This window comes from Nicotiana sylvestris, chromosome 2 (genome assembly GCF_000393655.2).
Source record: "Nicotiana sylvestris chromosome 2, ASM39365v2, whole genome shotgun sequence".
Lineage (NCBI taxonomy): Eukaryota > Viridiplantae > Streptophyta > Magnoliopsida > Solanales > Solanaceae > Nicotiana > Nicotiana sylvestris.
This window is the reverse complement of record NC_091058.1, coordinates 167,628,803-167,649,764: the sequence shown is the minus strand read 5'-3', so window position 1 is coordinate 167,649,764 and position 20,962 is coordinate 167,628,803. Positions and strand designations below refer to the sequence as shown.

The 20,962-nt window shown below is 37.4% G+C and overlaps 2 protein-coding genes across 5 annotated transcripts; one reads left to right on the top strand and one right to left on the bottom strand.

The window, feature by feature from the left end:
- The first annotated feature begins 6,000 nt into the window (after nt 1-6,000).
- LOC104226065 (calcium-dependent protein kinase-like) lies at nt 6,001-15,401 on the top strand. 4 transcript variants are annotated; one of them, XR_011405536.1, is made up of 8 exons: nt 6,001-7,240; nt 8,887-9,030; nt 9,123-9,275; nt 10,364-10,476; nt 10,989-11,380; nt 13,079-13,178; nt 13,261-13,389; nt 14,985-15,401. XR_011405536.1 is itself a non-coding variant. In XM_009777951.2 (8 exons), exons 1-8 carry the CDS (start codon nt 6,466-6,468, stop codon nt 13,333-13,335), a joined length of 1,656 nt encoding a protein of 551 aa, XP_009776253.1. In that variant the 5' UTR covers nt 6,001-6,465; the 3' UTR covers nt 13,336-13,632. The 4 variants fall into 4 exon arrangements, 2 of the variants coding, with proteins under 2 accessions (XP_009776253.1, XP_070024423.1); XR_011405538.1 differs by lacking the exons at nt 13,261-13,389; nt 14,985-15,401 and adding an exon at nt 11,457-11,679 and having other exon boundaries at nt 10,989-11,156; nt 11,253-11,380; nt 13,079-13,153; XM_009777951.2 differs by lacking the exon at nt 14,985-15,401 and having other exon boundaries at nt 10,989-11,156; nt 11,253-11,380; nt 13,261-13,632.
- LOC104226079 (peroxidase 42-like) lies at nt 14,614-15,000 on the bottom strand. The gene has a single exon (XM_070166953.1). It carries the CDS (start codon nt 14,998-15,000, stop codon nt 14,614-14,616), a length of 387 nt encoding a protein of 128 aa, XP_070023054.1.
- Nucleotides 15,402-20,962: the final 5,561 nt, after the last annotated feature.

Here is a 20,962-nt window from a genome sequence, read left to right as displayed (position 1 = left end):
ACAACTTCTTTTGCTCGAGCTTTAGCGGCTTCAGCATCGGATCGATAGACGACCACGATCGCCTTTGCATCAACCTTCACCTTTTCTGCCTCAGATTTGGCTTTTGCGAGTTCGGTGGCCAACCGAGCCTAGAGATCCTCTATTTTCATGGCTTGTTCCAAGTTCTTATCTTTCATGCCTTGGAGCTGGCTTTCAGTTAAGGATAATTGAGCTCGAGCAACCTCTTTCTCTGAATCAAGCGGTCTATCTTTTACTTCTACACTGCAGTCTCCACCTTCACCTTTTCTATCTCTCTTCGGGGTTGTATAATTGTTTCGTGCAGCCGCTGGACCTGTGAGATCGAATCATTAGCCATCACTCACAAACCGAGGTCATGAGCGTCTAAGACTTTATTTACCTGCTCGGTCAGTTCGCTTTGTTCTTTGTGGGCCATGGCCAGCTCAGCTTTGAGGCCTTTGATTTCTTTTTATCTTTGCTCACTGAGAAGCCTAAGAGCATTTTTCTCCTCTGTAAGCCCTTGAATTTCAGCCTCATATCGGCTCAACTCTCTTTTAAACTTAAAGAAAGCCTCATGATAAAGTACCGAGGGCTATACAAATAGAAGGGAAAAAATTAGACAAGAAAAAAAAACAAGTATGAAAATCGGTGTTAACAAAGAAAGTTAGGGCTTACCCGATTCAAAGCTTGTTGGGCCTTATTGAAGAGACATGGGGCTCCCACCTCGTCCATCAAAGCTTGATATTCCTCGGTGACCAGACCTTGAAGGTAACTGGCCACCCCTACGGGGGCGGCAAACACTGTGTATCTTCCGGGACCATAATAATGATGGTCCGTTTGCACTCGGGATCAGCACTGGGGGCTGGAAATTGACTAGTCAATTTTAAACTCGAGGAAGATTCTCCCAAGCTCCTCCTAGGTACGTCCAAGTCATTCAAGACGGCGACATCGTCGAACCCGGCAAAACAACTTTGGAAAAGGTCCTCCCCCCCCCCCCCCGCCCGAGGGCACCTTCTACCTGAGGGGCCTTCATGGCGTGAGCCTCCCAAACTTCCCCTTCCGAGAATGAAGGAAGTGGTGGGGAGTCTCCGATTTCTATTGCCACAAGTGAATCACTAGGGGCATTCTCTTCATTTCGAATGGCCTTAGAGCCGGCCCCTTCGGACATACCCACCAACTGCTCATCTCAGCGGGAGGCATCTTTAGTGTATAACGACTTGGGGACTTTGCTCGGGTCCTCTTCCAAGACCCTTTCGGTTCTAGGTTGAATTTCTCTAACCCTCACCGATTTCGAGGCCTTTGGGGCCTCAGTGTTCCTCTTCACTCGGGCTACCAGCTCGGAGCCGTCGTCCTCATTTCTTCTTCTTCCTCTATTAACCGCTGGACTACTTTCGCAGGCAGGACGTCGGTGTCTTTCTTCGGCTTACGAACCTTGCTTTTCTTGGGCTTTGGGTTCTCGTAGGTCGAGACCCTTTTCCTTTTTTTTATCTTTCGCCGATTTTGGAGCCGGGGGGGCGAAACCTCTTCCTCCCCAGACGGGGGCCTCATGACAGCATTTTCTCCGAGGTCTATATGAAAGGAAATCAAGTAAGTATGAAAAGAAACATTTCAGAGAAAATCATCAAACACGTGTAAAGGGGCTTACCATGATTTTTGGCCTCCCATCGGCCCCTTGCCAAATCGCTCCATGAGCGCTCATCATATGAATAGGTCGAAGCCAGGTTCCGAACCCAGCTCTCGAGGTTAGGAATTACACCGGGCATCCAAGAGACCGCTACGTCATAGAAATGGATGTCACTAAGAAGAAACAAAGGAAACAAAACACTAAATGGAAGCGATAGGTAGGATTGTACTTATGCTTCATATTCTATTTCTCGGGAAATAACATCTTCTCGGTCAGGATTAGGTCGGAAGTCTTCACTCAAACGAACTGGCCTATCCATCCTCGATCCTTGTCCTCATCTATGCTCGAGAATAGTACCTTGGTAGCCTGACGCTGAAGTCTTATTCACCCGCCTTGATAGAGATGGGGATTGTACAACCTGATGAGATGGTCGAGGGTGAAAGACATCCCCTCGACTTTTCTCACAAAGAATCGAAGCAGAATAATAATCCGCCAAAAAGAGGGATGGATTTGACCTAGGGTTATTTGATATTGATGGAAAAAATCGACGATGACGGGATCGAGAGGGCCCAGCTTGAAAGGGTAAGTGTAAACACTTAGAAACCCTTCCACGTGGGTAGTTATGTCTTCTTCGGGGGCCGGAATCACCACCTCTTTGCCCCCCCCCCAATTGCAGTCTTTCTTTACCTGCTTAAAGAAACCCTCAGTTATCGAGCATATATATCTCGACATTGGTTCGCATTGACCAGGAACCAATGAATTTTTCTCGACCTTGATGTTAGAAGTAAGTTCACATCCCCCGGGAATGCACTCCTCAAGGCGCGACTCCACCGGTGTTTTATCGTTGGCCGGTTGCGATGAAAAGGCATTTCCCTTTTGAGGAACAATTTTTGACGTTTTTGCTATTTTTGTGCAAGTTTTAAGAGAGAAAGAGATCATAGGACTTGGTGTTTGAAAGGGTATTAGCAACAAACCCTAGAGATTTTGAAGAAAGGAAAAGCTTAAGAGATGTAAACACTTAAGAGATTAGAAGAAAGTGAAAGTAAAGATTGAATCAATGAGAGATGGGGCCTATTTAAGGGATTCACGCCGATGGTTCAAAGGCATTGGTGGCCGACCACCAACTGATGCTCATTAATGACTTGGGGAATTGTATCGATGGGATGTTTCAGTCCTTCCATTGCTTACGTCACGAAGATGACATCATGACAGGTCACGGTAAAAAGTCGAAGGCTCAATTCGTTTCTTCTCATTACACTCTAAAAAATAAGGGGACTATCTGTATACGGTTAAAATTGGGCCTACCCGATTTTACTATTTGATCGAGACCAGGAAGTTGCATCGAAGATAGGCCCCGTAGTGGACCAGACCAGAACACGAGGATGAGGTACCGAGTTTGAGAATCGAGGTGCCTGTCAAGATCGAGTCCAGTAGCGATCGAGACCAAATAAGGCACACTTTGAGCAAAGTGCAATAACATAAAAGTGAGATATCCGTGACCGGTCGAAGATCATGGCGGAAATCCCGGAACACATCAAATCAAAGACGGTTGTTTAGGCTAATCATGAGAATTTACTTCCGTAGTTAGAATTGTACCACAGATAGGATTCCTCTACTATATAAAGAAGGTTCTAATTATTTTGTAGACACCTTACATTCACGCATAATAAAGCAATATAATACTTTCTATCTAGCTTATATTCTTGTTCATCAGTTTGCTTATTTCTTAACTATTCGGGTACTGATCAATTCGAGGGCACTCGAGTTCGAGACCTAAATTACGTTTCAACACAGGTTTGCTTTATCTCATTATTAATTTCTACTACTAATCTTTATATTTATCAATTGGTATTAGGTGGAATCATGTGTTCTTGAAATTACATTATAATAACTTTAATTGTTATCCAATTTTAAGGGTAAACAAAGTGTTTTGGAGTGGACTAAACTTATACTTTTTGATACTACTAAACTTATTTTCAACTTGGAAAAAGAACTTTTTCTTTAAAAAAAAATTATATATAAGAAATAAGAATAAGGAAAGGAGAAATGGAAAGAGAATTGATAACAAGGTGAGAATCCAACTCTGACCCGTAAGGTAAAAAATTAAATAGCTAATCAAATGAGCTATTAAAATTTCCTGGTTAAAAAACAAAAATTAGGACTAAACGTTGAAATGTCCAACCAACTAAGATTCCTCGGCTAAAGAATAAAATTTTGGACTAATTTTTTACACTAAGAGGTTACCAATCCCTTGCCATTCTAGATGTTCGTTTTTTCCGATAGATGAAATGTGAAAGCATTGCGCCGTCAGTGTCCCCTCAAGTTTTGAGTTTGGTTTACATGGAAAGGAAAACTATACAAATGTTCTTGCCTTTTATTTGGAGTATTTGAATTTTCTTAGGAGTTGATAGTTACATCTTTGAAAAAATAAAGAGGAGAAAGATATCAGCACATATTCATTTAAGGGTTAATTTAAGAGGCCTTCCCTCAAGTTTGGCCTCGTTACAGTCATCTCTCTTGTGGTTTACAATATTACAATATTAATTTTTTGAAAAGATGTTTGAAAAATTAATTAAAGAGAAGAGTATATTAAAAAGTGTTAAATTAGTCAAATAACAATTTTTAGGAATTAATAATGAATGGATCTAGAGAATTGTTACAACAAAATTAAAATAAAGGAGATAGGTGTAATTTCGTAAATTACAAGGGAAGTGACGGTTATGAAGCCAAACCTCAGGGGAGGTCTATGAAATAACCCTTCATTTAAACCTAAAATAAGAGCAAGACTACATGGGTTTTTTCTCTAATAATAATGTGGGTTGAAATTGGCTCGTGAATACTATAGTGGAAGAGGTAGTAGGAGTGGGCATTCGGTATTTCGGTTCGATATTAAAAAATTTCGGTATTCGGTTTATCAATTGTGTATATCAAATACCGTACCAAAATATTTCGGTACGATTCGGTATTTCTTATTTTGGTTCGGTACAATTTCGGTACAGTTTCGATTTAAACCAAATCTTCACTATCTCACCACTCCATTAACTAATGTAATCCACGTCAATCATTGTGTGCTAAACTGATTTATCACTGGTAAACTGATTTAGATTACTATAAACTTATACAGACATGAGCACAAATTTCAATATGGATAAGCAACACAATATGATCCAGCCGATTCATCAGATATTTAAATGAATGATTGGCCACTTCGAGGTCGAGTAAGAGTCCAAGTATATGGAGTTTGGACCTTAAACATTTGTATGGTTGTTGGGATTTAATTATATTTCTTTTTGTGAACGTAATTGCTACTTGAAATTGTGTTTTAAGTTCCTCGGCTGTTGAACAAAATATAACCACACTGTAATAAACATAAAATTGTCAAGCTTTTTACATATTTTTGCAGAACTTTCAGATATCAAAAAAGAAATCTACATGAGGTAAAAGAAGAAAATGTTATCCCTGCTATTTAGAAGCTAACATTAAATTAAAAAAAAAAAACCCACTATTCCAAAAAATAAAAAGGGAATAGTGGACATGTAACCAAAATAAATAAATAAATAAATAGTGAACATGCAACCTTATGCCACAATCTGCTTATTTGGCAGTTTTAAGTAATGCAAGGGGCTCCGTACCCCGATTAGCATGATTCAGTGTTACTCAGCAAGATTTACGAAGAGACCACAAACTCCATTCCTTTTACTATTAACTAGCTAGTGGTGTAGTTCGGATCACACATATTTTGATTACTTTAATAAGTAATCGTAAATGACTTGTGAGTGGCGGCCATGAGTTTGTATTCCGAGTTATTTACTTGAATGAAGCCATTTATGGATCCATTCAAGCAGGGAGGCAGAGGCTCACTCATACAAGCAGCTTGGAAGTTGGCAGAGCTAAGAAATTTGATGAAGACTACAAGTAGGCATTTCGGTACCGAAATACCGAAATATTAAAAACCCAATACCGTATACCGTACCGAATTACCGAAATACCAAAATATTTGTACCTAAATAAATCGAAATACCGAATAAACCGAAACCGAAATACCAAATTAATTCGGTTCGATTCGGAATTCGATTTTTCGGATTTTATGCCCACCACCCTAGGAGGTAGAGCAGTAACCATTAATTATAACTCAAATTACCAATATAGATCTTATGCAACGAATTTGCGCATTCCCCTACCTAAAATTAGATAATTTAACTCTCGACTCTGAAACCTATCACCATATTATTCTTGTTGGATGTCAAAATTTGTACTGACTGGACTTGTCATCAAAGTTTGTGTATTTATTGGGGTTACAACTTTTATGCATACAAAATTAAGTTCCTGTACACACTATTTTTAAAAGTTATTGGAAAAAGGTTAAGGTGACCTAGAGATAATGCGTCTTTTTCGCTAGTTGGAAAAAGCTGTTGAGGGAAACAAGGCAGAGCAAAAAGGAAAGTTGAAACAGAATAACATGCATACACACTACATGAAAACAATAAACAGAGTTTAATCCCTTTGGCATTTTCTGATCTTAGGAATATCTCTGACACAACATTCTCCTTTTTTGAACTCAACCTCATTTGGGTTTTGCGATCTTGATTGTCCCTGTCCCTTTTCATTTTGACAGAGTCAAAATATTTTCCTTTTTCCTCTTTTCCTAATCCAGCTGATAAAAACCACTTCTTTTGCACAATAACATAAACAAAATTTAAGCCACGTTTCAATCCTAAACTAATTGGTCATGATCTCAAATTTTCATTTCATTCAATTTGAACCAGAATTCAATTTTGTAATCAAAGAAACATCTCAAGGAATTGAATACCAAAAGATTCTGATCAGTCTTATAGGCTGCAAAAATGGGAGGTTGTTTCAGCAAGAACAAATATGGACAACCAGATGGTAAAAGGTATAGGCCAAGAAGAGGAGCAAATGCTGCATATCAACCTTATCAACATTATCAACATCCCGTTTATTATCATCAAAACTATCAAAGACCACCTCAAGAAAGGCCATATAAGACCCGTGCACAACAACAACAACAACAACAACAACAACAACAACAGGTACACCAAAATCCTGTGAAAAATTCACAACCCCATATTCAAGAACAAAGAATAGAACAAGATACCATTTTGGGGAAGCCATTTGAGGATATCAAAGCACATTACACACTTGGGCAAGAATTGGGTAGGGGTCAATATGGTGTAATTTACCATTGTACTGAGATTTCAACTGGACAGCCTTATGCTTGCAAGTCAATATTGAAGAGGAAGCTTGTGAATAAGAAAGATAAGGAGGATATTAAGAGGGAGATTCAAATTATGCAGCATTTGAGTGGACAACCAAATATAGTGGAATTCAAGGGTGCATATGAGGACAAGTATTCAGTGCACCTTGTTATGGAACTTTGTGCTGGAGGGGAGTTGTTTGATAAAATTATTGCCAGGGGATATTACTCTGAGAAGGATGCTGCTGATATTATCAGACAGATTGTGAATGTTGTTTACATTTGCCATTTCATGGGTGTTATGCATAGGGATCTCAAGCCTGAGAATTTCTTATTGACTAGTAAGGATGAAAGTGCAATGCTAAAAGCAACTGATTTTGGACTTTCTGTCTTCATTGAAGAAGGTGATATTCTTGCCCCTCTCACTCTTTTAATTTGTTGATTCAAGTTATATAAATATTTTTACACAACTGGTATAGCCTTAACCGTGATAATAGGTTAGTTACTATTTTTACTGGATTACCAATTAACGTTTATCATAGATATTTACCAGTAATTGTTTTGTAATTGACTTGATGGTTTGTGATAAATTTGTTGTGCTTCTGAGATTAAAAAATAGGTATTGATTTGCGTAATTCACAGCCATATCAATATTGCTACTTGCTTTTGTCTGTCAGTGTACAATGACAAGGTCACTTAGGTCCAGGACACTGACAGTAGCATCTAAGTGAAAATGATTTTCAAAAGGTAAAGGTTTGGCTCATGTACAAGCTAAAATGCACTCAGAAGAACAACCAAACGTTATATGGAAATGTATTTAATGCTATGCCTGAAAAAGAGTGGATTACATTTACTGCAGTTTGCTCTCCTGGCTCTTATATACTGAAGAGGAATGTTTGTGTTGTAATCATGTATCGCTACAGAATGCTTGTAAAATCAGAGTTTTATCATTCACCTAACTTGCAGCTTTTGTAGGTAGGATTTCATGAGACCTTTTTCACCAAGAGTACCCGTTAATTTGAAAGTATTTCACGATTACAATTTCACCTGCCATGTTAAACCTTTTGTATGTTACAAGATCGCCGAAGTGGTTAGCACAGAGTACTTGTCCAATATGTGTCATGTAGTGGGAAAAAATGTTTCACTAAACTTTTCAGAACTTGTTCAATGGCGTGACTCAGGCACTTATGCTGTGAAATACGACTACTTTGTTTCTTCTACAATTAGGAACCTTTGCAGAATTCAAGTATTTTGAGGAAATTCCATGTATAGAACAATAATAATGGGTTCACTTTAGAGCTGTAAAGAAACTGGTGGAAGACTCGTTTATGGAATTCAATGGCACAACAATAACTTCTTTTTTAAAAAAAAGATCTGTCCAACATTATGTCTAATTGAATGGCAAAACGAAAAGGCCTTTTCTTTTTCCTCTTTTCAACAGGCAATGTTCAATCCACAACAGAAAAAGGAGATAAAACCCATAGACAATGTATATGCAGGAAATAGCAAAATCAGTCTGGCGCATTATGTGATAAGAAAAATAACTAGTCAAGGAAGAGAGAAGATAAATTAAATCCAAATGTTCATGATCTGGAATTACTGAGGGAAGCACTCGCTATACTAGACATCAAATTATTTGAAGCATCAGCTATTCTGATCCCAGAATGATTAGTTATGATTTACGAATTCATAAGGAGGACTACTACTTTTAGACACTGCTATAAGACTAATTAGCTACAACATTGCATGATGTCAGCCAACAAGTGATCCTTGGATGGGTTTGATGTCTATATAGAATAACTAATAGGTGTACTTCACAGGAAATCCTCTTCTCTCTATAAACAACTGAAACCTGCTTCTCTCATAAAAGATCTGTTACGTATATCAGTTTCATGCACGCTTCCTGCCATGATATTCATGATCCCACCATGCTTGCATTTTGTTCTTAAAGCAGTTATCAAACAATTCTTGACTTAAACTATCCTTGTTTCCTCCACCTGTTTTTTAGGATCTACACAACTCAAATTTATGTTTCATTTATTTATTTCAGGTAAGGTTTATCGCGATATAGTTGGTAGTGCATACTACGTAGCTCCTGAAATATTGAGGCGTAGTTATGGAAAGGAAGCGGATGTATGGAGTGCAGGTGTTATTTTGTATATTCTACTTAGTGGTGTACCTCCATTTTGGGATGGTAAGGACAGAGATAAAAAAGCATAATAAGATGCTGTACTTGGTGTTATTTTCTGCACTTCTCTTTTAACATGTCTTGCCAAATCTTTTCAGAAACTGAAAAAGGAATATTCCATGCTATACTAAAAGGAGAAATTGACTTCCAGAGTGATCCATGGCCATCCATATCAAATAGTGCGAAGGACCTTGTTCGAAAAATGCTAACACAGGATGCAAAAAACAGAATCACATCAGCAGAAGTTCTCGGTATCTCTCTCTTTCATTTTGTATAATCAAAAGTTATAACATGATCTTCTCATTTTATATAGTACTTGATCAATGTGGTTTTATATTGTCACGGAGAGAATCATGGGTATTTTGGTCCATAGTGTGACTATATATAATATATTTCCAGAGCACTATTAAGGGGATTAAGTATGAGACAGACCCTGTACTTGGTATATGCAATAAAAGATAAGCTGGAGTTGTGTTTAGCTTTTCCGTAAGAGTTCATGTTTGGCACTTATTAGACAATACTTCATGTTTTCTTCACAAAACATAGGATAACAATCTACTAGTCACTCTGTTTCAATTTATGCTTCTTAATTTCCTCTTTAGTCTTTTTAGAAAAGAATGCCATTTTTTTGTATTTAGTAACTCTTTAATTCCAATATGTCACATGGCATGTTTAAGACCACCTGATTCGAAGGGCATTTTAGTACATTAATCTTTACTTTAAGACCACAAGATGCAAACTAGTTTCATACTGATTTCTTTTGACGGAAGCTGCTACGAAGAGTGAGTTGTTTTAACATTTATGTGACCAATATGATGATGACAAGAAAGAACAAGAGGTTGTTTCGTTACCTGTAGGAGGTGATAGCTTTGTTGTTTCTCATATGAATAAAAGTGAAAGACGAATTTAGAGGTAAAATTTTAACTCTATTTATCATGTCCAAAGAAAAGCTCGTTGTTTGGTCTTTCGTTGGCTGTATCTAATATAAAGGCCATATTTGATCCATTCCACTATTGGATTTTCAGTTACTTTAAGAACTTTATGCTTATGTTGCATCTCTAGTAGCCAAATACTTGTCTCTTCAGATTCTTTTTTGGTTAATCAAAGTTTTAAAATGTGGATAAAAGTGCATCGAGGTGTTCTTACACTTTATCATATGTTATGATGCATTAGTGAGTATATCTTGCCTTTTCAGTGTCTTCCTATTGCTTTCCACTTTGACTTGCTTATCAGGTTTCTTAGTCTTCTTGATATATGATTTTTTCACTTGATTGGATCTTGTTTAGTATGCTGGAACTAAACTATATGTCATTAATATACTTTGCGCTTGCTTCTACAGAACATCCATGGCTTCGAAGTGGAGAAGCATCAGACAAGCCTATAGACAGTGCAGTCCTCTCCAGAATGAAGCAGTTCAGGGCAATGAACAAGCTCAAGAAACTCGCATTGAAGGTAGAATTTGATATAGCAATTATTATTTCTACATGCCAAGTGGTTAAATATTGTCTGAAGATTGTCGTCAATTAGAATGTCTCTTTGACCTTCATTAGTGTTTCCTCAGCAGTAAAAGTGAGATGTAGCATTTTCTAGGGTCTTGATCTAGAAAGTATAACTACAATCAAGCTGATGTTTCATCTCTTTAAGAAAGTTGTCGCAGAATTGGTTAAAATTTGCTTTGCTGAATAAGAAACCGTCCAACATCAACTAATTTGTTCTTTCACAAGATATTTTTGGGGGTTGAGTGAGGTCTTTGTTGATGTATTCTTTTCCATCACAGGATGTCTGTATATCAAAGAAATGATTTCATATCAAAGGTGGAGAAATTACAGCTTTTGCAGTTGGCTAACATGTAATTAGTTACCTAGCTAGCCAATGAAAGATGCTGTAGATATTGGCCGTGTCCATTTTCCCTCATTGTTTTCAAATTTCAACCTCCTGATGTTCTGTTATTTGGAATTCCCCAGGTCATTGCAGAAAATTTATCTGAAGAAGAAATTAAGGGTCTGAAAGCTATGTTTGCAAACATGGATACAGACAATAGTGGGACAATCACTTACGAAGAATTAAAATCAGGACTGGCTCGCCTTGGATCAAAGCTTTCAGAGGCTGAAGTTAAGCAACTTATGGAAGCTGTAAGTATGATACATTTGACTAGATTTATCTGTTTATTTTGGCTTCCTGTCAGATTTATTACTCCTATTTATCCTGTTTATGGTTCTATATTTCAGGCTGATGTGGATGGAAATGGAACGATTGACTACATCGAGTTTGTTACTGCAACAATGCATAGACATCGGCTTGAAAGGGATGACCATCTGTTTAAAGCTTTTCAGTTTTTTGACACGGACCATAGCGGGTGAGTCCACGAAAGTGTTTTTCAGTGTTTCTGGTTTCCAGCGAACTGTAGCTTATATTAAATCTTGGTTGTATAGCATTTTCCAGATGCCAATGTGGATCAGTTAAGATAACTTTAGCAGGAGGCAAATGAAAAGCAGATTTCAGCGTTGTTGTTATTGAGTGTTTATATTATGATGAATCGATGGGAGTCATTCCCCTGCATGTGGTTCATGGTTGGAGTTGGGTGCTGTTTCCAGCTAGTCCTTTTACTGTTGGACCTTCAGGACGTGTAACTGAGAGGCGGATGGAGCCTAAGCTGTATGGGTTAATTGAACCCTGTGTTTTTTATGCGAAACATAGACTTATATGAGAAAAAGCAGAAAAGTTTCAACAGATATTAAATGTTGGACCCATAATTCCAAAAGTACAATGAGTTCAATGTTAGAACCTTAAAGATTTGAACCCATCAAGTTTAAACCCTCAATCTGCCTCTAGTGTAACTCTATTAGTACGACCATGGATGGGATTGGGCATGGGTTGGTGGTAGATATTATTTACAGGCAGGGGCATGTTTCCATATGAGTTAGTGCTTTTCTGATATCTTGGTTGTTATTACTGCAATCTTTCCCCTCACCCCAGTATCAGTGAGACCTCATTGTGTCATTCAACATATGGTAGTCCTTAGGGATGGCAAAAAGGTTAAAAGAAAACAGTTAACCACCCAAATTATCCACTAAAAAATGAGTTGGATAATGAACTTTTTAAAAACGGGTCAAATATGGATAAGAACCATATTATCCATTTAGAAAACGGATAACCAATGGGTAATTAATGGATAACCAGTGGGTCTAACTTTTACATTTGTAAAGCCTCAAATTGGGGGTTCCTCAAGTTAGGGAGACTGAGAATTCTCGCAAAAGTGATCATATGCAAGAAGTCATAGATAGTATGGTTATCATATTATCCGCTGGTTAACCCGTTTTTTATCTGTATTAAATATGGATCGGGTCGGATAATTTATTTGTTTTTTCATTACCCGTTTCCGATCCGAACCATATCCGACCCGACCCGACCCACCCGTTTGCCACTCATAGTAGTCCTCATAATGATATATGGTTGGTCTAACATATCTAGCCAACCAAGTTCCACAAGCCAATGGACCCCAATTGAGTAATATGTTCCACATTTCTATGAGTAGTTGATTGCATGCATTGGTTAGCATTCATAGTTCCAGGCTATGGAATCTCAAACCGTTAAATTTGCATATTAATCATCCTCCTGATTCAACATAAGTATTTTTGACATATTGAGCTCTCTTTGGTGCATTTTGGGAGCTTTCTAATGCTTTCTCAACTTTTACGAAAATCTTCTCCCAAAATATTCATGATTTCTTTCCTCGACAAGTGAAGTTTCTATGCTTGTTCAGCGGCCTTTAATCCCCCTCCCCCAAAAAAAAGAATGAAAAATCCTATCTATAAGGCCCTGAGTTAAAGAGGAAACAAGTCTCATTCCATGAATAAAAAGTCAGTAGGGCTCTTCTATAGCTAAATAGGGTGAACGTAGATGGTCTGTTTCATGAATAACAAGTTAATCGCATTTAAGGAAACCTTATTTTACGGATTTGGTAGGATCTGTCTTAGACATTATCTTTTCACATATCATTCCTTTGAGATGTTTACTTCTTCTTTTTTTTTTTTTTTTTGTTAATGTGGTTCAGCTTCATAACAAAAGATGAATTGGAAAGTGCTATGAAGGAGTACGGTATGGGTGATGAGGCAACCATAAAGGAAATTATAGCAGAGGTGGACACAGATCATGTAAGTAGTTTCAGATGTAATGTTTAACATTTGTAGCTCTACTATGATACTGGATTTTACCAATACTCTTTCACTTAAACAGGACGGTAGGATCAATTATGAGGAGTTCTGCGCGATGATGAGGAGTGGAACACAACCACAAGAGAAAATTTTTTAGTTCCTTCAAACAGTAACCTTGCAAACAAGAGAAGATTCAGAAAAGGCGGCAGAGGTATTCTTGATGTACTTGTTATACCTGATATCTCCAATATTTTTTGACTTGCTTTGACAACTTTGGAAAGCAGTGGAATGAAGGAAGCATTTTGGTGTACATCCAATTTAAAGCAGAATATCTAATAAAATTCATTTATTTATAATGTATATTCCTTCCATCCCAAAAAGAACGAAAATATTACTATTTGAGAAATCGAGCTGTTTTTCTTTTATTAAGATTTTTTCAAATACTTTTACAAAATTTAACAATAAGAGATCACTGTCTGAATATATAACAATATAGTTAGATGTGTTGATCTTGAACAGTGTATCATCCTTTCGTTTTTTGTCACAGAGGGAATAGTTTCTTTTTCGTGAACAGATCCAGTTGTAATTGGTGCATTCTATTATAATTTGTTATTCGGAAGGAACGTATTAAACCTTCTTACTTGGTTTATAATAAAACAAAGAACCTGATCATCTTTTATGTTTCTGAAGCTATTCAAAGTCCTGGAAATTTAAAAGAACATGTGAAGGGGATGAAAAGTGTATGTCTGTCGAAGAACTTAATTATTGTAAAACTACATGTGTTAGATCTTTTGCGTCAGTGCAAGATTTATAGTGATGGGTTGGTGATCTTTCTGAATATGCATGTAGTGTTCTGGTCTTAGGAGCAATTCAACCTATAACTAGCTTATGAATTTATGTTTGTATGCCATTACTCTTGAACTAAGAACTCGCTCAAGGGAGACATACTTTGTTCCCTTACAATACCATTTCTCCATTCTTTTAATCTAGCGATCCTATCTAATAGGGTCTTTGCTTCTTAACTGTCTGCATTAAGTCTTGATGGCGTCAGATGATTCCGACTTCCCTTTCTCCTCTACTACATTGAAGTCATGTACTTGTAATAGCACTCAAGGGCATAATCTAATGATTGAGGAAATAGGAATGAGAGGTTTGAATTTTGTAGAAGCAAAATAAAAAAGGTGATTTCCTTTCACTTGCTTAGCCTTGTGGATAGCGCTATCCGGGACCTGTAATGGTATTATGACGCATGTACCAGTGAAACAGTTGCTTGCTGACTTGGACACCGCTATCATTAAAAAAGAAAAAGTTCCGCTGCTTGTAGTTGTAGCTCTTCTGCCTCTCCGTCTGAACCTCTTTGCATTATTATCAGTTTTAGCAGCCCTGATGTTCAATGATGACATTGATGTAAATAAAAATCTTTAGTATTGAAAAATTAGTATGTTTTCACAGATTTCACTGTCCTCTCCCTCACATATACAAATGTAAAGGGAGAAGAGGGGGGGAGGGGGGGAGTAGTAATGAGTACAAGTAATATCAAAACCAAGTTCCTATAGTGGAGCTTATTGGCAAGACTGCACTGCTGTCTGATCTTACCCTTTGTACCAGATAGTGATGGCTCTTTGAAAAGTAGTCTTGGTTCTTTGCCGTTTTCTATACATAGGGCCTGGTCCTTTTGTGCACAGCTAATTGTTGGTCCACCAACATCAATCCCTTGTTGTCCAATCATGTTCCTGTAGTAGTTGTTGTCTCGTTTCATGGGTGTGTCTCTGTCGTTTCTCACATACTGCACGGCCTTTGGATCAGGACATTTCTTGAGCATGTGGGGTACATGTTGAGGGTTGAGTTGAGGGTCCACTTCGCGATATAAACGGTGAACCAACTTAATACAATGTGCTGTGAGCACCTGCAAGAGAAATGATAGATAATTAACTTTGATCTTTTCTTCTCCCTTTTTAATAATTGATCCAAGAACTAAAGTCTTGGCGCAACAGTAAGAGCTGCCGACTGCGTGACCAGGAGGAGGTCAAGAATTCAAGCCATGAAAACATTTTGCAGAAATGCAAGATAAGGCTGCACGCAATTTGGTTTGCCTCTTCTGGGGACCTCACGCATGCAGGGGCGGATCCAGCTTATTATATGAGACCCAGTAGCTTTTGCACATACCTTGTATATGTATTAAAAGATTTACTAAATATCCATCAATATTTGATTGTGAACCCAGTTACTTATTGTATATTTACTTAAGATCGCTATAAGAACCTATAAACTTTAAATCCTGGATCCACCTCTGCACACACGGTGGGGGTTCAAGAAATTCAGGTAGAGTGGTATGTGTATGCCTAGCAAGGAAACAACTCTAGGAATGTTAATTCCAATGTTGGAAAATCTCTCAAGTACAAAGCTCATGCTTTCATTGTGGTCTGGGAGGTGTTGCCCAAGAATATATATCTGCTCTGCTCCTCCTGAATCAATAGATTCAGCTGAACCCTCGATTTCGATACGAACTATGTATACATGCTGCAAATAGGAAAACAATTAAAATGCATACATATAATATATGATCACGCTTAAGGTCCTGAATTCCCCCCCTCCGATAACAGTAGGTAACACTATGCATTCTATGCTAAAAAGCCACTTTTAGAGTGCAAAAAGAGAGATAAAGAAATATCTGGACCTGCTATCTTCATATAAATAAAGTAAAATGGGGGTCTTCAGCTTTAAAGTAGGAAAACAAGCCTTGCTCAGAGTTGGAGAACTTCAAGCCTAAACATGAATATGAACACTGACTACTTGTAATGCCTACTTGTTTCCTGAACCCAACTAGTAGTAATAGAAAAAGAAAAACATCCCAGGAACAGGGGAAGAAAATAATACTCCTATAAATGTCGTAGTTTTCTTCCAAATAATCCGGCCAAAGCTAGAGTTCATTTCTTTAGTGGAAGTAAGAAAACAAGTTCTACAAGTGTCATTCCATTCTCAGTCTCCTTCCCACCCCCAACACCCTCATCCTCATCCACTACTTCAACCCCGTCTCTCCCTCCCCGCCAGCCCGCCCCCACCTTTACGTCGCCCCTGCCCCTGACCCCACCCCACCGGCCACCTCCACTCGACTCCCAACCTCCAACCCCTAATTTCCAACTCCATAGTGTTTGACGTGTTCTTGGGATAATATTTTCTATTTGTTTTTTAAACATCACAGTATATGTAAGAAAATTACTTATATTTTAACATACCCTAGTTCTTAAAAAGTTTAAATACACGATTACAATATACATGTCGGAATGTAAGGTTGAATCAGAAATTTGCATGAAAGAGGCAATTTGCATATCCAAAATATAAGAAGACGAAAAGGAGAAGTAACATTGCAAAGAAATCCATGGAAGTGCGTAAGAAGGATTGTACTAGTGTATTAGTGTGTGGGAGCACTATCTCCCTCATCTATCTACAAGAGTCGTTCCATTTGGTGCTCTCTCGATGGAGACTAAATGCTGAATACAATACGATTTATAGTGCATTTAATTGGTCTTCTATAAGAAGGCTTCAATTACCGATGTGGGATATACCCACAACCCTTGCAATATAGAGTACTATTCTCTCAAGCTGTACTTGCAGAGCTAAATCTTTTGTAGCACCACGTTAACAGTGTTAGAAATTGCTTATACTGTATCGGGTTGCATCAGTGCACTATCAAAAGTAACAAGAGCATCATTAATAGGTACAATTGATTGACAACCGTTGCTCTAGTGGTGAGCTCCCGCACTTCCAATCAAGAAGCTTGTGAGTTGAGCCACCCAAGAGTAAGGTGGAGATTTCTTCCCAAGAGTAAGGTGGAGATTTCTTGGAGGGAGAGATGCCGAGGGTTTATTTGAAACAGTCACTCTACCCCAGGGTAGGGATAAGTCTGCGTACATACTATCCTCCCCAAATCCTACTAGTAGAATTATATGGTTAGGGATAAGGTCTACGTACATACTACCCTCCCCAAACATTACTAGTAGGGTTATACTGGGTTGTTATTGTCAATTGCAGGTGAAAATTGTTAGGCATGTCCATATCTCTATTGGAGACAATACATATATGTCATTAGGAAAAATTCCTTCAATTTTCGTTATAGCCAAGCGCTAGTTGTAGATTAAAAAAATGTTTTAATTAATGGCACTATTAAGAAGATAAGTTATCTTAAAAATTGATTGTAAAAACTTGGGCTCACCCTGGGGGATGGGCATATCTAGTTAACGCGCCCATTTTGGTTCCCCCCCCCCCACCCCCTGATATTCTGTCCTCCAAACTTCAATTGAGTTTGTGGCTAAAAGACACACACACGTGTGTGTAATAATAATAGAATCCTTTGCTCTTTTCAATTGTTTTCTTCATTACTTCAGTTTGCCTTTGCTAATACTTGGGATGAACAAGAATTGCGCTTTGAATTTCATTATAGTTTGTAGGTGAATGATCACACTGTTATAAAACAATAAAAAAAGAAGATAAGTATTGCAGAGGAAAGAAGAGAGATAATTCTTATTGTTTTGAGACGAGTTACAATGGAATATGACCCCTCTATTTATAGGGAAAAAGTGAGTTAGCCACCAAGTAACAAGCCCTGAAATCTTTCTAAAATATAGATATTCACCTTAAATAGAATTCTATTTATAACACACACAAGCTTTTTCATGTATGCGTTTACATTATGAATACCATCATGTAAGGAATTTTTTATATTATCAAGTCATCCAAAGTTTATCTACACGTAAACCTCCTTAAAATCATAAAATCTTAAAAATAAAATAAAACTTTTCATGTATTACTATTAATTGCGCAATAATTTATATTTTGTTATTCATCACATAATAGTCCATTTATTATTATTATTATTATTATTATTATTATTATTATTATTATTATTATTATTATTATTATTATTATTATTATTATTATTATTATTTGTAACGAAAACAACAGGTAGCATAGCAACCATTTACCTTAGAATTATATTGTGTATATATATATATATATATATAAGTTAAACACTATTTTATATGGCCATATATTATATTTGAACATCCTTAACACAGTGACCACCATGTATCGTCTATTTGATTCTTTTTCAATCTAAAAAATTTCCTAATAAATAACTCTTAAAACTTAAAATTTGTGTAGAAATAAACAAATCTTAATAGTAAATTTTTAGCTAAAAGATTATTTTTAAATAAATTTTATAATTTAAAAGTCAAGCTCTTTAAAAATTTCTTCAACACAAGCTTTCTACAAACTACAAATCCTCTCGACTCTCACTTTAATTTTATTTTATGCTTACTTTTGTTAGTAAAATTTCTATTGTTGTCTTTTTGTTATTTTAATTTTGATTTATAAAATTATAGTTCTATTAATTTTTTTTAATAGTTTAGCTAAATGTTACGTAGTATGATCTAAAAATTTTGGTACTTCATTCATTGACAAAAAAATTATTGACTTATTTAAAATTTTTACGCCCTTAACAGAATTCATGGCTACGCCACTACAAATAACAACCAAACAGATCACGACTGTAGTTGGATAATGCTCCTACACATGAATCAAAGATCTCGTTTTTTTAAAGGTGGATAGAATTTGGGTTCTTTATTCATATTGGGACATAGTTGAATCACTTGGCTATAAAAATGGATTGGGTGTTAAGGTATGATGCATTAAGCAAGGTATTTAATAGAAACTGAAATATCAATGGAACCAAAAATTGATTCAAATACAATGAAAACATTATCGATGTGTTTTTTATATTAATTACAGCTTAAATGTACGAAAACGATAATATTTTATTTAGTTTAATAAAAAACGGAATAAGTTGAGCTGAAGTCAAACAAATAATAGTATATGTGTACACACGTAAAACCGAGGCTAAGGAACATCCCAATTTTTCGGTGGGGCAAATGAGGCAAAGACATAACTGCGATGAATCGAAGTCGAAGTTGGGAGCTTTCAGTATCAAGACCCGAACATAACACTTGCCCTCGGAGCCATTGAGACATGCCCCTCCCCCGGACCCGGTCCGAGCTCGAAGCAATGCCAAATGACCACACACGATTAACAAAGGGTTGTGATATACGTGCCCAACCGGATATCACGACGTGGATCCCGGCCCGTATCAGCGGCATATCAATAATTAGCAAAAAGAGAGATTTTTACCTTTCTTAGAATTGTACTTGGGGTAGAACTCCTCTACTATATAAAGGGGAAGTCTATTATTCAATAAACTTTTTGTAACACGCATACCAAGGCAATATATATCTGTTTTCTCTATTTTAAAAAGTTATTCAATATTCTTGCTTTTGTCCATAAGTTCTTTATAAGTATTGACTCGGAGCCGAAGGCAAGTTTGTTGTTGTGAGGCCCGACTCACTATCAGCACTAGTTTGGTTGTTTGTTCTTTTTTTATTTGCTTATCTAACATTGTAAATCATTTGTATTGAATCAATCCACATATCCTTAAAATTGCGTATAAATTCAATTGTTATCCATTTTAAGGGTAAACAATTTGGCGCCCATCATGGGGCTAAGGATAATAGTGGTAGTTTGATAGAAATTTCCTCAACACACAATATTTTACGCTTGTTCTATAAGATTTTTATTTTAGATCCACCTAAGAATTTCAAACTCCCAGTCTGCTCACTTGAACATTGTTGTTGAGTCTGGTCATCATGGCAAAAATAATAATAAAGTACTCAGCAACAAGGTGCCCCCTGCTGACCCCAATGGAGTCCCCGTGGCAGGCCCAATCGATGCCAACTCACACGTGGCCCTCGAGCCAACCTGCCGACCGACCCTAAGAACAACGTTCGCGGAGGAGCCCGACCAATGACTCGGGGTACACCCGAAGGTAAAGGAGACGGGATCAATCTACGGGTAATCTTCGAAATATTACTGGCTCAACAAGCGGCGATAGCACAACTATAGAATCAAAGCCACGCCCCCAGCAGGGTTGAGCCCGAACCATCCCGGAAAAATACCCGAAGAAAGAAATTGAGCCCGGGACCAACCCCTAAATAATAAAAATGCTTGAGGAACTGAGAAAGCGTGTGGAATCGGGGAAAAAGAAAATTGAGGCTAACGATGAAAAGGTGGAGACCTATAATCTAGAGTTTATTAAATCCTAGGAGCACCCCCAATATTGAAAGGTCTGGACTCCAAGAAATTTGTCCAAAAGCCTTTTCCTTCGAGCGCATCACTGAAGCCAATCCCAAAGAAGTTTCGCATGCCCGATATCCTAAAATATAACGAAACTACAGATCCAAATGAGAAAGTGACCTCGTATATGTATTCCATAAAGGGGAACGACCTAGAAGATGACAAGATCGATCAGTTCTGTTAAAAAAGTTTGGGGAAACCTTGTCAAAAGGAACTATGATATGGTATCACAACTTACCCCCTAATTCTATTTATTCGTTTGCTATGCTTGTAGATGCCTTTGTAAAATCACTTGTCGGGGCCATCAAGGTCGAAACTAGAAAATTGGACCATTTCAAGGTAAAATAAAGAGATAATGAAATGCTTAGGGAATTCGTAGCGAGGTTTCAAATGGAGATCTGCCTCTGGTTGAGGAAGATTGGGTCGTTCAGGCGTTCACTCAAGGAATCAACCCTCGAAGCTCCTTAGCTTCGCAACAGTTGAAACAGAATTTGATAGAGTACCCAGCGGTAACTTGGGCCGACGTCCATAACAGGTACCAGTCAAAAATTAGAGACGAGGATGATCAGCTCGGGAGCCCCTCTGGGTCCATTCAAATAAAC

Excerpts from the sequence above, each read along its gene's own strand:
- LOC104226079 (XM_070166953.1), bottom strand. The coding sequence starts at position 15,000 with ATGCTCAAGAAATGTCCTGATCCAAAGGCCGTGCAGTATGTGAGAAAC.
- LOC104226065 (XM_070168322.1), top strand. The coding sequence starts at position 6,466 with ATGGGAGGTTGTTTCAGCAAGAACAAATATGGACAACCAGATGGTAAA. Across the intron at positions 11,381-13,078 it reads TTTGACACGGACCATAGCGG|CTTCATAACAAAAGATGAAT; the intron begins GTGAGTCCACGA and ends AATGTGGTTCAG. Across the intron at positions 13,179-13,260 it reads CAGAGGTGGACACAGATCAT|GACGGTAGGATCAATTATGA; the intron begins GTAAGTAGTTTC and ends TCACTTAAACAG.